We start from the raw sequence: 12,857 nt of genomic DNA, 5'->3' as shown, positions 1-12,857 counted from the left end.
TCTTTTTGCTCAGACCCTTTCAATGGGGCATTCGTGCGTAGGAAATTATAACAGGCATAGAAAAGAGATAGGTAGAGGAATATAATTATAAATAAGTTTATAAATACTTCGTACATAACAATTGTTTTGTTTAGTAAGATCGTCACTAAAGAATTAAAATGGCCCTCATCTTGTTACACTGGCAGAAAGCTGCCTTACAGTTTTAGGACAGACGCCTGTTAGCATGGGCAGTAGAAAACTTAGCTGCGGTGGTCTGGATATACGTATACCATGTACAAACTATATATATGGCTAGACAGCAGTGTGAGCAGCCTCTTCTTACCTCCCCAAATCTTGGCATCTACTGTATTAGATCAGAAAAACAGGGTACACGGCAGTGTGAGCAGCCTCTTCTTACCTTAGCACCTCTGGTATATCCAGTGTTAGAGAAGAAAGACATGGTGGACAGCAGTGTGGTATATCCAGTGTTAGAGAAGAAAGACATGGTGGACAGCAGTGTGAGCAGCCTCTTCTTACCTCAGTACCTTGTGCATCTCCAGAATTAGATCAGAAAGACATGGTGGACAGCAGTGTTGAACAACTTCTTTCCTCAGCACCATTATTTAATCAGCAAGATTGTGCGGTCAGCAATATGAGCAGGAGCATCTTACCTCAGCACCTCTGGTATCTCCAGTATTAGATCAGAAAGACAGGGTGGACAGCAGTGTGAGCAGCCTCTTCTTACTGATAACTAATGGTATTTCTCTGAATATGGAATAACATAAAAGAGGGGGCACAGCTTCCTACTGCACACTCACAGTCCTACTAACATTACAAGAGAGGTTGCCAGTGTAGCAATGCAGCTGCCATTTTAATTCTATAGTTAAACCAATTGTGATTTGCTAATTAACAGTATTTAGGAATTTATCATGAAATTTTCCTTTGTCACTTTGTTTTATATTTTTTATATTCCTAGAAACCCCCTTAAGGACCCATTAGCTGATCCTAGAATTTCTCACTTCTTAGTACAAAGAATCGATATTTGCAAGTAAACCCCAGGCTTTATTATTACCAATTTAAACTATGACAGGAGAGCTACTGTCGGGGAATAAAGCAACCAGCCTAGTACAAATACTACGCAGTGTTATTACCAGACTATGTGGCTGACGTACTTCAGCTGTGAGAACAGCATGAAAGCTCATAAATTACATTATTAGCTGCTGTGATTTCTCAATAAAAAGAGCACATGCCCTTCCCGGGAAAATAAGTAAAATCCAGAGTATTTTCTGGAAGGTGCTACCGAAAGGAACATTGAAATTGAACAGAAAACCTTATACTGCAGCTCTTATGACACATGCTGGAATGGCTACCAGCTATTTGTGCACATAATGCTACTGTATTTATATTACCACTACTTGGGTAGCAATGATCCCTTTTCCAGTTATAATTTTGCTTTTTTTCCAGTAACCAGAGAGGTAAGCTACACTGGTCTATCTGGCTTTGCTGATGTCATCAGGGCACAATGGGCAAATTCATGCCCACATAAGTAAGCAATAAAAAGCCAAAGCTCTAAAAAAAAATGCAGAGCAATAGCAATTATGTTCAAGAACAATAATAAAGGTTTCCAGTTTGTGTTCACAAGCACAAACTTATTTATTGACCGTTTCTTAGCCTTCATCTCTAAACATTCCCAACAGAAATGACTACTTTTCTTATATGCACATTTTTTTCTTTTTTGTAACACAAATGTTTTACATGTTTAAAAACACCAAATAGGAGAAACAACTAAGTGAATCAGTTTTCAGTAGAAAGTATCAGTGAAAACAAAAGTAGTTTTTGCTGGTCTATGTGTATAGATATGGGATATGTCCAGAGGGATCTATATCCACATCCTGTCCATATGGACCAGACGTTTGGTAACAGAGCTCCCATTACAGTTAGGCCGGGGCCACACGGGGATCTACTGCGATCCTCGAATGACACTCGGCTCACGTTGGCAGCTCAGCAGGAGCCGAGTGTCACTGCGACTGAGGTCCGATCATGCGATAAGACCTCAGCTGCGGGGGAAGGGCCGGCACTGAGGAGGGGAGTGCCGGCTCTGAGGAGGGATTTATCTCCATCTCTCCTCTAGCCTGCCAACTATTGCCATTCTCGGCCTGCACTCGTGGTACACCGATGTACTGAGAGTGCAGTGCGATTTTTCTCTCGCCCCATAGACTTGAATGGGTGCGAGAGAAAACAGGATCGCATTACACTCGCAGCATGCTGCAATTGTTTTCTCGGTCCGATTAGGGCTGAGAAAAGAATCGTTCATGGGTGCTGACTAGAGTTGAGCGGACTGGGAATAACGCGGGTCCGGCGGATCCGTGGCGGGTTGATAAAGAAGTCCGGATCCGATCCGGAAAAAAAGAGAGAGGAGAGAGAAGAGAGAGAGGGAAAAGAGAGAGAAGAGAGAGAGAGAGAGAGAGGGAAAAGAGAGAGAAGAGAGGGAAGAGAGAGAGAAGAGAGAGAGAGGGAAAAGAGAGAAAAGAGAGAGAGAGAAGAGAGAGGAGAGAGAGAGAGAGAAGAGAGAAGAGAGAAGAGAGAGAGAGAAGGGAGAGAGAACAGAGAAGAGAGAGAAGAGAGAAGAGAGAAGAGAAGAGAGAGAGAGAGAAGAGAAGAGAAGAAGAGACAGGAGAGAGACAGGAGAGAGACAGGAGAGAGACAGGAGAGAGACAGGAGAGAGACAGGAGAGAGACAGGAGAGAGACAGGAGAGAGACAGGAGAGAGACAGGAGAGAGACAGGAGAGAGACAGGAGAGAGACAGGAGAGAGACAGGAGAGAGACAGGAGAGAGACAGGAGAGAGACAGGAGAGAGACAGGAGAGAGACAGGAGAGAGACAGGAGAGAGAGAAGAGAGAGAGAAGAGAGAGAGAGGACAGAGAGGACAGAGAGGACAGAGAGGACAGAGAGAAAAAAAACAAAACAAAACAAAAAAAAAAAAAAAACGGATCCGGATCATGCAACCGGATCGCTCTTGGATCTGCCGCTCAAACCGTGTGGATCCGGATTTTGCCATCCGGGTCCGCTCAACACTAGTGCTGACACATAGGCTAATATTGGTCCGAGTGGAATGCGATGTTTTATCGCATTCCACTCGCTCCGATTTTCATGCCGTGTGTCTTAGGCCTTATAATTTGTGACGTGAACAATCAAGGACTGCAAATAAAAGGGACGACCACTTGTTTACACGGTATAGTTTTGTTTTTCCCAGTGAGGCTTTGCTTCTTTACACATCACAGCATCCCCAGTGGGGCCTGTTGGCATCAACATCCAGCGGGAGGAGGGGACATGTGACTCTTTGATGCCAATAGGCAGGAGCAAAAGGTTTTTATTTGATAAATTGGTGTTGTGATTATTATGGATTGACAAAATCCATAAACTTATGTTCAGCGCATGAAAGGGCGCGGTCCGGTGGAATGTTAAGAGACAAAATGGAACAGCTGACTATGAAGAACATATCGCTTCGTCATTTCGGCCTCATGTCATGCCATTTTCGGATTCATTGCTAAGCAAGCGTGACGAAGTAAGGGTTACAGCTGCTTCCGCTGCTCCTCAAGATAATGGTTAGGTTCTGTTCACACGTTAAATTTGTGTTGTAGCAGCAGTGTGCTTTGTTGCCAAGATTTTGCTACATTTTTGCAAAAAAAAATTTTTTTTTCATGGTTAGCAAGAAAATTATCAATTGTTACAATACTAATTCTCATCTTTTTCATTTAGAGAATCTCAGCAGTCTCTTACAATCTTGGACGTGCACCAATCTTTACCGAGAATGCCTGAAAGAATTCTATGCCGATTCGGAGAGAACATATAAATTCAATGCAGATGGTACCCTAAATGGAATCTATGATCACCGTGTGGCAAGGAACTGATACAAGCCATTGAGTCAAGATTAATATATTATATATTAATCTTGATTCAATGGCTACATACATACATACACACATATATATCTGTACTGTGTATATAATATATATATATATATATATTTATTACACACACATACATACACATATATATATATCTATATCTATCTATATATATTACACACACACACACACACTATATATATATATATACACATACACACACATATATATATATATTACACACACATTTATATATTTATTTATATATTTATATATATATATATACACACACACACTCACATGTATATATCCTTATCTGTAAATAAATAGATATAACTACTTGTACATTTTCCTCTTGTGAACCCAAGAAATTCAATAAAATATTGTACGTCACTCATATTGTATCAGTATTTCATACTTCCACAGACAACTGCATACAATCGTTTTAAACATCAGGCAGTATTCACTAACTATATTGTTTTTTTCTAGTGTGAAATATTTTGGTATTATAGGATATTAAAAAAAAAACAACAACCCAGTGAGTAGACAAAATATTTTAGGCCAAGGCTAGAAATAAAGTGAAGTAAATTAGGAATCACTTTTGGAAGGAATCCAGTTTTGCATGACTCCAAAGTAGAGCGGCTGACACCAGCGTCACTCAATACCATGCCCAGTGAATAGAGCATATCTTACAGAGCAAAGATCAACTCTGTGTGGGTGGAAAACTATCTCATTCATGCAATTGTGCAACACAGTGACTGTGCGTGAGTGTCACCCTGTACAGCAATGTGATAAAAAGGAGTGGCCAGGAAATATACCGGATTATAAATACATTCTTGGCTTTTACTGTGAAACGTTTTGATAATTGAAAAGGGTGAGCCTACTGAGGATTTAAAGGGGAATGACTCAATTCTAAGCTATCGCTTCCATTAAAATATTCTCTCTAAAGTAGCAAAAAAATAAATAAATATTTAAAGAATATAGAAATCAAGTCATTTTTAACTGCTCATGAGCAAAAAAAATTGGAAAAAATAAAGTTGTTTCTACTTGACCATTTAACACGAAGTCCCAGAGAGGGGTCATTTAACATTTCTACCATTGAAACCCTATGGAGCTCGAAATTCCTGGGACTTCTAGTGTTAATCCCCCACTGTCTGGTGGTGCCAGCAGTGTATTTTTCCTTCCTACAGCAATGATGAACAGAACGTGATCACTGCAGCCAATAATGTGATTGTCGACACCAGTGATTGGCTGCAGCAGACAAGTACATATGGCTAGCATGTAATTTCTGAAGGAAGTAAGCAGAGACTGGTAGGGACCACTAGAGTGACAGTAGATGAATTGGTGGGTATAGAGTTGTTTATTTTATACCAATTCTGCTTTTTTGGTGAATTTTATGAAATGTTAGGATAGGTCATGGGTTGAACTCGATGGACCGAAGTCTACCTTCAACCTTAAACACTATGAAACTATGAGACTTTAAGGTCAATAGGCTCTGACCAGCATCTCCAACAATATATAAAGCATGTCACACATGAGAAGCTGTATTTGTCATTAATGTGGACAAATTTTCTGGTTTTATGATTAGTCACCTATTTTCTATCACATAATGCCAAAGAGGACTTCGCAGCCAGGAACAGCTCAGCCTATTCCATCTAAATGACCATAGAAACCAACCGTTTTATTTCTTCACAGTGAAGCGATTCAAGTAGCTGTCATTTCCAAGTATTATTTTCAGTTCCTCCAGAAGTTACTACATAGCACATGTGATTGCTCATGTGGAAATCAGAGCTATCTATAAAAATGGCCTGTCTATGTTAGATTCACTAGTAAAGGTGCCAATTTATCAAACAGTTTAAAGCTACTTGAAATTCACAACTTTTGGCGCTGTTACACCAGTCCGGCCCACCCACTTTTTTTTTTTTAAAAGTGCGCATGACAAATTAATAATAATTTACAACACAAAAGTATAGTAAACTATGAAAGAAATGTATGCCAGCCACTGCTTTGTCAAGGCATATGCTTCTTAACGAATTTGGCGCATCTTACTCCAGGGCTCACTTCATTAACACTGGCATACAAATTGTTAAGGGGGCTTTACACGCTACGATATCGTTAATGTTTTATCGTCGGGGTCACGTTGTTAGTGACGCACATCCGGCGTCATTAACGATATCACAGCGTGTGATACTTACCAGCGACCTTAAGCGACCTCAAAAATGGTGAAAATCGTTCACCATGGAGAGGTCGTCCCAAACTCAAAAATCGGTAAGGGTTGATTAATCCGTGTTGTTCATCGCTCATGCGGCAGCACACATCGCTGTGTGTGACACCGCAGGAGCGAGTAACGTCTCCTTACCTGCCGCCGGCCACAATGCGGAAGGAAGGAGGTGGGCGGGATGTTACGTCCCGCTCATCTCCGCCCCTCCACTTTGATTGGCCGGCCGCTTAGTGACGTCGCGGTGATGTCGCGGTGACGCCAAACGTCCCTTCCGCTTGAGGGAGGGATTGTTCAGCAGTCACAGCGCCGCCGACGACCAGGTAAGTGCGTGTGCCGCTGCCGTAGCGATAATGTTCGCTACGGCAGCGATCACACGATATAGCATGTGCGACGGGGACGGGTACTTACACGCTCGATATCGCTAGAAATTGCTAGCGGTGTTGCTACCGTATAAAGCCCCCTTTAGTTTTCGTGAATTGGGACCATAATCATTGATTAGAGTATGATCTCCAGCACTTCAAAGAAGGTTACAAATATTTATTGAGGTTCTATTAAAACGGAGCCGAGTGAAGCAGAAAGTGAGCGTATCTGCTGTTTACAGCTCTGTAGCTGTGATCAGCAGATATGGCAGAGCGATCGGATTGCTTATCGCTATAGCCCCCTAGGGGGGAACTAGTAAAATAAAAAAAACAAAACTTAAATAAAAAAAGTTTTAATAAAAAAAAACAAAAAACAAACCTAAAAGTTCAAATCACCCCCCTTTCGCCCCATTGAAAATTAATGGGTCAAAAAAATAAAAAATATACATACATTTGGTATCGCCACGTTCAGAAACGCCCGATCTATCAAAATATAAAATCAATTAATCTGATCAGTAAATGGCGTAGCGGCAAAAAAAATTCCAAACACCAAAATTAAATTTTTTTTGTCGCCACAACTTTTTCACAAAATGCAATAACAGGTGATCAAAACAGAGCATCTGTGCAAAAATGGTACAGATAAAAACGTCAGCTTGAGACGCAAAAAATAAGCCGTCACTGAGCCATAGCTCCCGAAAAATGAGAACGCTATGGGTCACGGAAAATGGCGTAAAGCGTACGCCACTTTTTTGGGACAAACTTCCGATTTTGTTTTAACCCCTTATATAAAAGTAAACCTATACAGGTTTGGTGTCTACGAACTCGCACTAACCTGAGGCATCACACCCACACATCAGTTTTACCATATACTGAACACCGTGAATAAAATATCTCAAAAACAATACTGCTATCGCACTTTTTTTGCAATTTTTCTGAATTTGGAATTTTTTTGCCGTTTTCCAGTACACTATATGGTACAACTTATGGTTTCATTTAAAAGTACAGCTCAATCTGACAAAAATGAGCCCCCACATGACCATATTGACTGAAAAATAAAAAAGTTACGTCTCTCAGAAGAAGAATGGCGAAACAAAAAAAAAAAAACAGAAAGCCAAAAATCGGCCGGTCGTGAAGGGGTTAAGGTATTTATTTTACTCACTTACATAGCGCTATTAATTCCACAGCACTGTCCCCACTAAGGCTCACAATCTAAATTCCCTACCAGTATGTCTTTGGGTTGTGGAAGGAAACCCACACAAACATGGGGAGAACATACAAACTCTATGCAGATGTTGGTGGGATTGTAACTCCGCACCCTAGCGCTGCAAGACTGCAGTGCGAACCACTGAGCTACTGTGCTAGTATGTAATATAAAGCATCATACTTAAAGGTAATCTGTGGGATTTCATCCCCAAACTATTTTTTATATTGGTATGTAGCTATTTCAAAGACAAGTCCAGCAATAACATTACATGACCAGTTTGTTCCTCCATTCTTGAGAAATTAGTTTTAATTGATATGCAATTGAGGCTGCAGTTAGCTCTGAAGCCTCTGTCACTCCTTTATTACCCATCCAGCACCGCCTTCTCCTGCTTCTTGACTTGCAATTCCTTTGCCTGAAGACACATAGCGCTGTGGCTGTTAGTGAAGCAGGAGAAGGTGGTTCCGGGTGTGCAATAGAGCTGGAGTGATAAAAGCTTCAGACCCATCTCTTCAGCCGATTTGCATACCAGTTCAAACGCTGATATCTCAGTCTAAGGGTACCGTCACACTTTAGCGACGCAGCAGCGATCCCACCAGCGATCTGACCTGGTCAGGATCGCTGCTGCGTCGCTACATGGTCGCTGATGAGCTGTCAAACAGGCAGATCTCACCAGCGACCAGTGACCAGACCCCAGCGACGTGCAAGCGACGCTGCGCTTGCACGGAGCCGGCGTCTGGAAGCTGCGGACACTGGTAACTAAGGTAAACATCGGGTATGGTTACCCGATGTTTACCTTAGTTACCAGCGCACACCGCTTAGTTTAGCGTGTGCAGGGAGCAGGAGCTGGCACTGGCAGTGTGAGAGCTGCGGAGGCTGGTAACGAAGGTAAATATCGGGTAACCACCTTGTTTACCCGATGTTTACCTTGGTTACAGCTCACTGCAGGCTGTCAGACGCCGGCTCCTGCTCCCTGCACATTCAGGATTGTTTCTCTCTTGCTGTCACACACAGCGATGTGTGCTTATCAGCGGGAGAGCAACAATAACAAAAACGAACCAGGGCTGTGTGTAACGAGCAGCGATCTCACAGCAGGGGCCAGATCGCTGCTCAGTGTCACACGCAGCGAGATCGCTAATGAGGTCACTGCTGCGTCACAAAAACCGTGACTCAGCAGCGATCTCAGTAGCGATCTTGCTGTGTGTGAAGTACCCCTAACTGGCCATGAAAAGTATGGCTGGAGTTGTCTTTTAAAAAGCACATGTAAACAGCTTGGGAGTGATATCTTGCTGACAGATTCCCTTTAAAAAGGCCGTACCAAGTTGGAATTTGCCAATTGCTGGGGGTCTAATCACTGGGACCCCCAACAATCCCAAGAACTGTGAAGGGACCAGTGATCAATCATGCGCATGTCTGTTCCATTCAGTCTCTATGGGAGCGCTGGGCTCTACTTTGCTTGTAACATACAGCCATATTCGCAAGTATGAGAGATTGAACATTATGCTAATAATCATACATATTTAGTGTTCAGAAAATATTGCTGTATCTTTCAATGCAAACTTAGAGCAGAATGCAATAATACACTCTTAATTCAACGTAGATAGATTTTCCCAGAAATGTGTATGCCCCATTTCATAGAAGAAGTAAACAAAAGGCAAAAATTAGTATGGACAGGGCCCAATATGAATGTCTAAGGATTGATAGACTTTAATAGCAAATATCAGGCAGAAGGGTGTCCTTCTACCGTAGCATGTGATTGACCAGTATAGATAGGGTTCCCGAAGCAAACAACTGTGAAGAAAGATTGTTCAATCAAGGTTATTTATCAATAGTTCGTTCTGTTGGAATCATTAATTATTTCACTTGGATAGTATGAAAATGGAACCAGCTGCAATACTGCAGTGTGATAACATGGAGATATTTTGTTGCTGTGACAAAGTATTTTGTTCACAATAGCCAGTAACCAATGCCGGAGCTGCAGCCTGTCTCTTTAAAGGAAAGGTGACGCGGTTTTTTATTTTTGAATTAATAATAGTGATTATGAAATCAAGTATTTTTAATACAAAATTAAAATCACTGTTTATTTAGTTTTTATTTAATTCTACTGAAGGCACTGGGGGCTGCCATCTTGGATTTGGTGTTTGTAACGACAGTTACTCACCTCCTTTATGGCAGCCCCTGGGCATAGACTTTGATAGTCGGGCTGCGAACCCGTTTAATAACATTACAGAAGGCGTCTGCTGTGACCTGGATACTCCCCCTGGGCTGTCCAGATCACAGCGCCATCATTTAAGCTCACATCGTATGCCGTTTGCTACACTTTACCCCTGTCAACCGCCGGGATGTGTGAGTATGGGGCGCCAGGCCGCCTCCCCTCACCCGCCGTTACCGTCTCCAATGACAACCCCTCCCCCCGCTCTACCCAGCCCCTCCGCCGCTTCCGGCGTGCATGCAGCAGAGCGGTGTGTGTGTGTGTGCATGCAGAGCATGTGAGTACTGGCGCCCCTCCCTCCACCACCGCCGCCACTACTGTTTCCAATGCTCCAATGACACCCCCCCCACTCTCCTTGCTGCAGGCGCTGCGGGCGTGCATGCAGAGCAGTGCATGAGTACCGGCGCCCCTCAAACGCTGCTACCGTTTTCCAATGACATCTCCCGCTCCCCCCCCCCCCCCCGTGCCGTGTAGCTAATCCTCTCCTCTGTGATACTGCCTGCTGAGCTGTATCAAATCCTACTCTGTGTGTGATACTGTCTCCAGAGCTGGGTATCTAATCCTATCCTGTGTGTTACTGTCTGCTGAGCAGTGTATCTAATCCTATCCTGTGTGATACTGCCTGCTCAGCTATGTTGCTAATCGTGTCCTGTGTGATACTGTCTGCTGAGCTGTGTATCTAATCATGTCCTGTGTGGTACCGTCTGCTGAGCTGTGTATCTCATCCTCTCCTGTGTGATACTGCCTGCTGAGCCATGTATCTAATCCTCTCCTGTGTGATACTGCCTGCTGAGCCATGTATATAATCCTCTCCTGTGTGGTACCGTCTGCTGAGCTGTGTATCTAATCCTCTCCTGTGTGATACTGTCTACTGAGCCGTGTATCTCATCCTATCCTGTGTGACACTGTCTGCTGATCTGTGTATCTAATCCTCTCCTGTGTGGTACCGTCTGCTGATCTGTGTATCTAATCCTCTCCTGTGTGACACTGTCTGCTGATCTGTGTATCTAATCCTCTCCTGTGTGGTACCGTCTGCTGATCTGTGTATCTAATCCTCTCCTGTGTGGTACCGTCTGCTGAGCTGTGTATCTAATCCTGTCCTGTGTATACTGTCTGCTGAGCTGTGTATCTAATCTTCTCCTGTGTGGTACCGTCTGCTGAGCTGTGTATCTAATCCTATCCTGTGTGATACTGTCTGCTGAGCTGTGTATCTAATCCTATCCTGTGTGATACTCCAGCTGTCCTTGGTGACACTTTAGACATTTCTGGTCCCCAGCAAAATGGCTCTGCACTGTGATCCTAAATTTCATTCTCTGTTCCTTTGGAAACCCAGATTGAAAGGGAGCGCTGTGACATCACACACAGGAGAGCAGACTCTGCCCACTTTACTGCAGCTGTAATCCAGGCTATTTCTACAGTAGGATTTCTGTAGGATTTCATAAGCTGCTCCCCCTAGTGTTTAAGAGTGGAAAATATTAAACTCTAATTTTTTTTTATATTTTGCGGAAATAAAAACAAATAATATCTAAACAAAACATTCAAACATTGATACTTTACATTTTTTCAGTTATTTGAATTTTTTTTTTTTGGGACGACACCTTCCCTTTAATGCTTTTCTAACCAGTTTCTAACTTTTATGGAATGCACCCCTATGGTTCATTTTAGTAAAGGAATATTTAGGATGTGAATCATGGAACGTAGCATGACATGCTGACAACTATATTAACTTTTGGCTTATGAGCACACTGCATTTTTTTTAAAAGTTGGTCTTACATTTTTGGCTGGAGCTTGGAGGGAGATGAAATGATAACGTGTGAATAATCATAACCAAAACCAAGAAAATGATACTGTTTTCAGGACAAGGCTGTTAACCTCCTTGCCTATTCTCCCAAGTAAGAATAAATGGTGACTCAATTACTCACCCGATTAAAGACACGATTTGCTCCACTATATGCTTACTGAACGTGATGATCACAAACAGCTTCTGCAAAAGGGAGGAAAGAATACAGTTAATTCAAGGAAACAATAGGAGAACAGGGAAAATAGGTTGTATTCAGATGAAGCAAAACATTCCATCACTATTAGATAAAGTAGGGCACAAAATATACATTCAATACATCTAAATAATACATTTACACATAGAGAAAAACATTTTTAATAATCATTAAATCCATAAATAACAATAAGTGTTTGACTGAAAGAGGATAGAAGATCTGGATGGGACACTTGTGCACAGATAGGCAGTACCACTTTGGGACAAGATAGGAGTTAGGAGTTAGGGTGATGGTAGCACTCACCTATAAGGGTTGTGTAACAACAAAGCACATGTAGAAGTCTGATGATGTGCCGTGGCTGGAGTAGAGTATAATTGAAATTGCAATTTGGCAAAAACGGAGAATATCACGATGTGCAGGCAGCGATCACGGAATGGATGAGCGATCCAGAGAGTATAAGGAAGTTTATTACTCACTCCAAGACGTTTTGGTGCCTTCCTCAAGTTTAAAAAACAAGTGTGAATAAAAATTTTGCTTATACTATCCGGATGCCTCATCCTTTCCGAAAGTGCAGCCGGCACATAGTGAGATTCTCGAAGACTAAAAAAAACTGAATCAGCTAGAAGTGTTTGAGAAAAGATGATTTTCCAAAACAATGGCAGTTATATGCATGACATATCTAATTACCAGCCGGTTTACCTTCACCTCACTATGCTACATATTAGCTAATGGTTTAGGTCGTACCTTCTACCATTAAATGTATGTTTCCCCCGAGAGCCATTATATATATATATATATATATATATATATATATATATATATACATACACACACACACACACACACACATACACATACACACATATATATATATATATATACACACACATATATATATATATACACACACATACAGGTAGGTCAAGAAATATTTGGTCAGTGACACAAGTTTTGTTATTTTAGCTGTTAACAAAAACATGTTC

At 41.9% G+C, this 12,857-nt stretch overlaps 1 protein-coding gene across 1 annotated transcript in view; it reads right to left on the bottom strand.

Annotated features, from left to right (window-relative positions):
- VMP1 (vacuole membrane protein 1) overlaps nucleotides 1-12,857 on the bottom strand; it is a 276,634-nt gene that overhangs the window by 18,679 nt on the left and 245,098 nt on the right. Inside the window, exon 11 of the mRNA XM_075336229.1 lies at nucleotides 11,803-11,864. Coding sequence (XP_075192344.1) covers nucleotides 11,803-11,864 — 62 coding nt within the window. The remainder of the gene's footprint in view (nucleotides 1-11,802; nucleotides 11,865-12,857) is intronic.

The sequence above is a fragment of the Anomaloglossus baeobatrachus genome, chromosome 2 (assembly GCF_048569485.1).
Source record: "Anomaloglossus baeobatrachus isolate aAnoBae1 chromosome 2, aAnoBae1.hap1, whole genome shotgun sequence".
Taxonomy (NCBI): domain Eukaryota; kingdom Metazoa; phylum Chordata; class Amphibia; order Anura; family Aromobatidae; genus Anomaloglossus; species Anomaloglossus baeobatrachus.
This window is presented reverse-complemented; position numbering and strand designations above follow the sequence as displayed.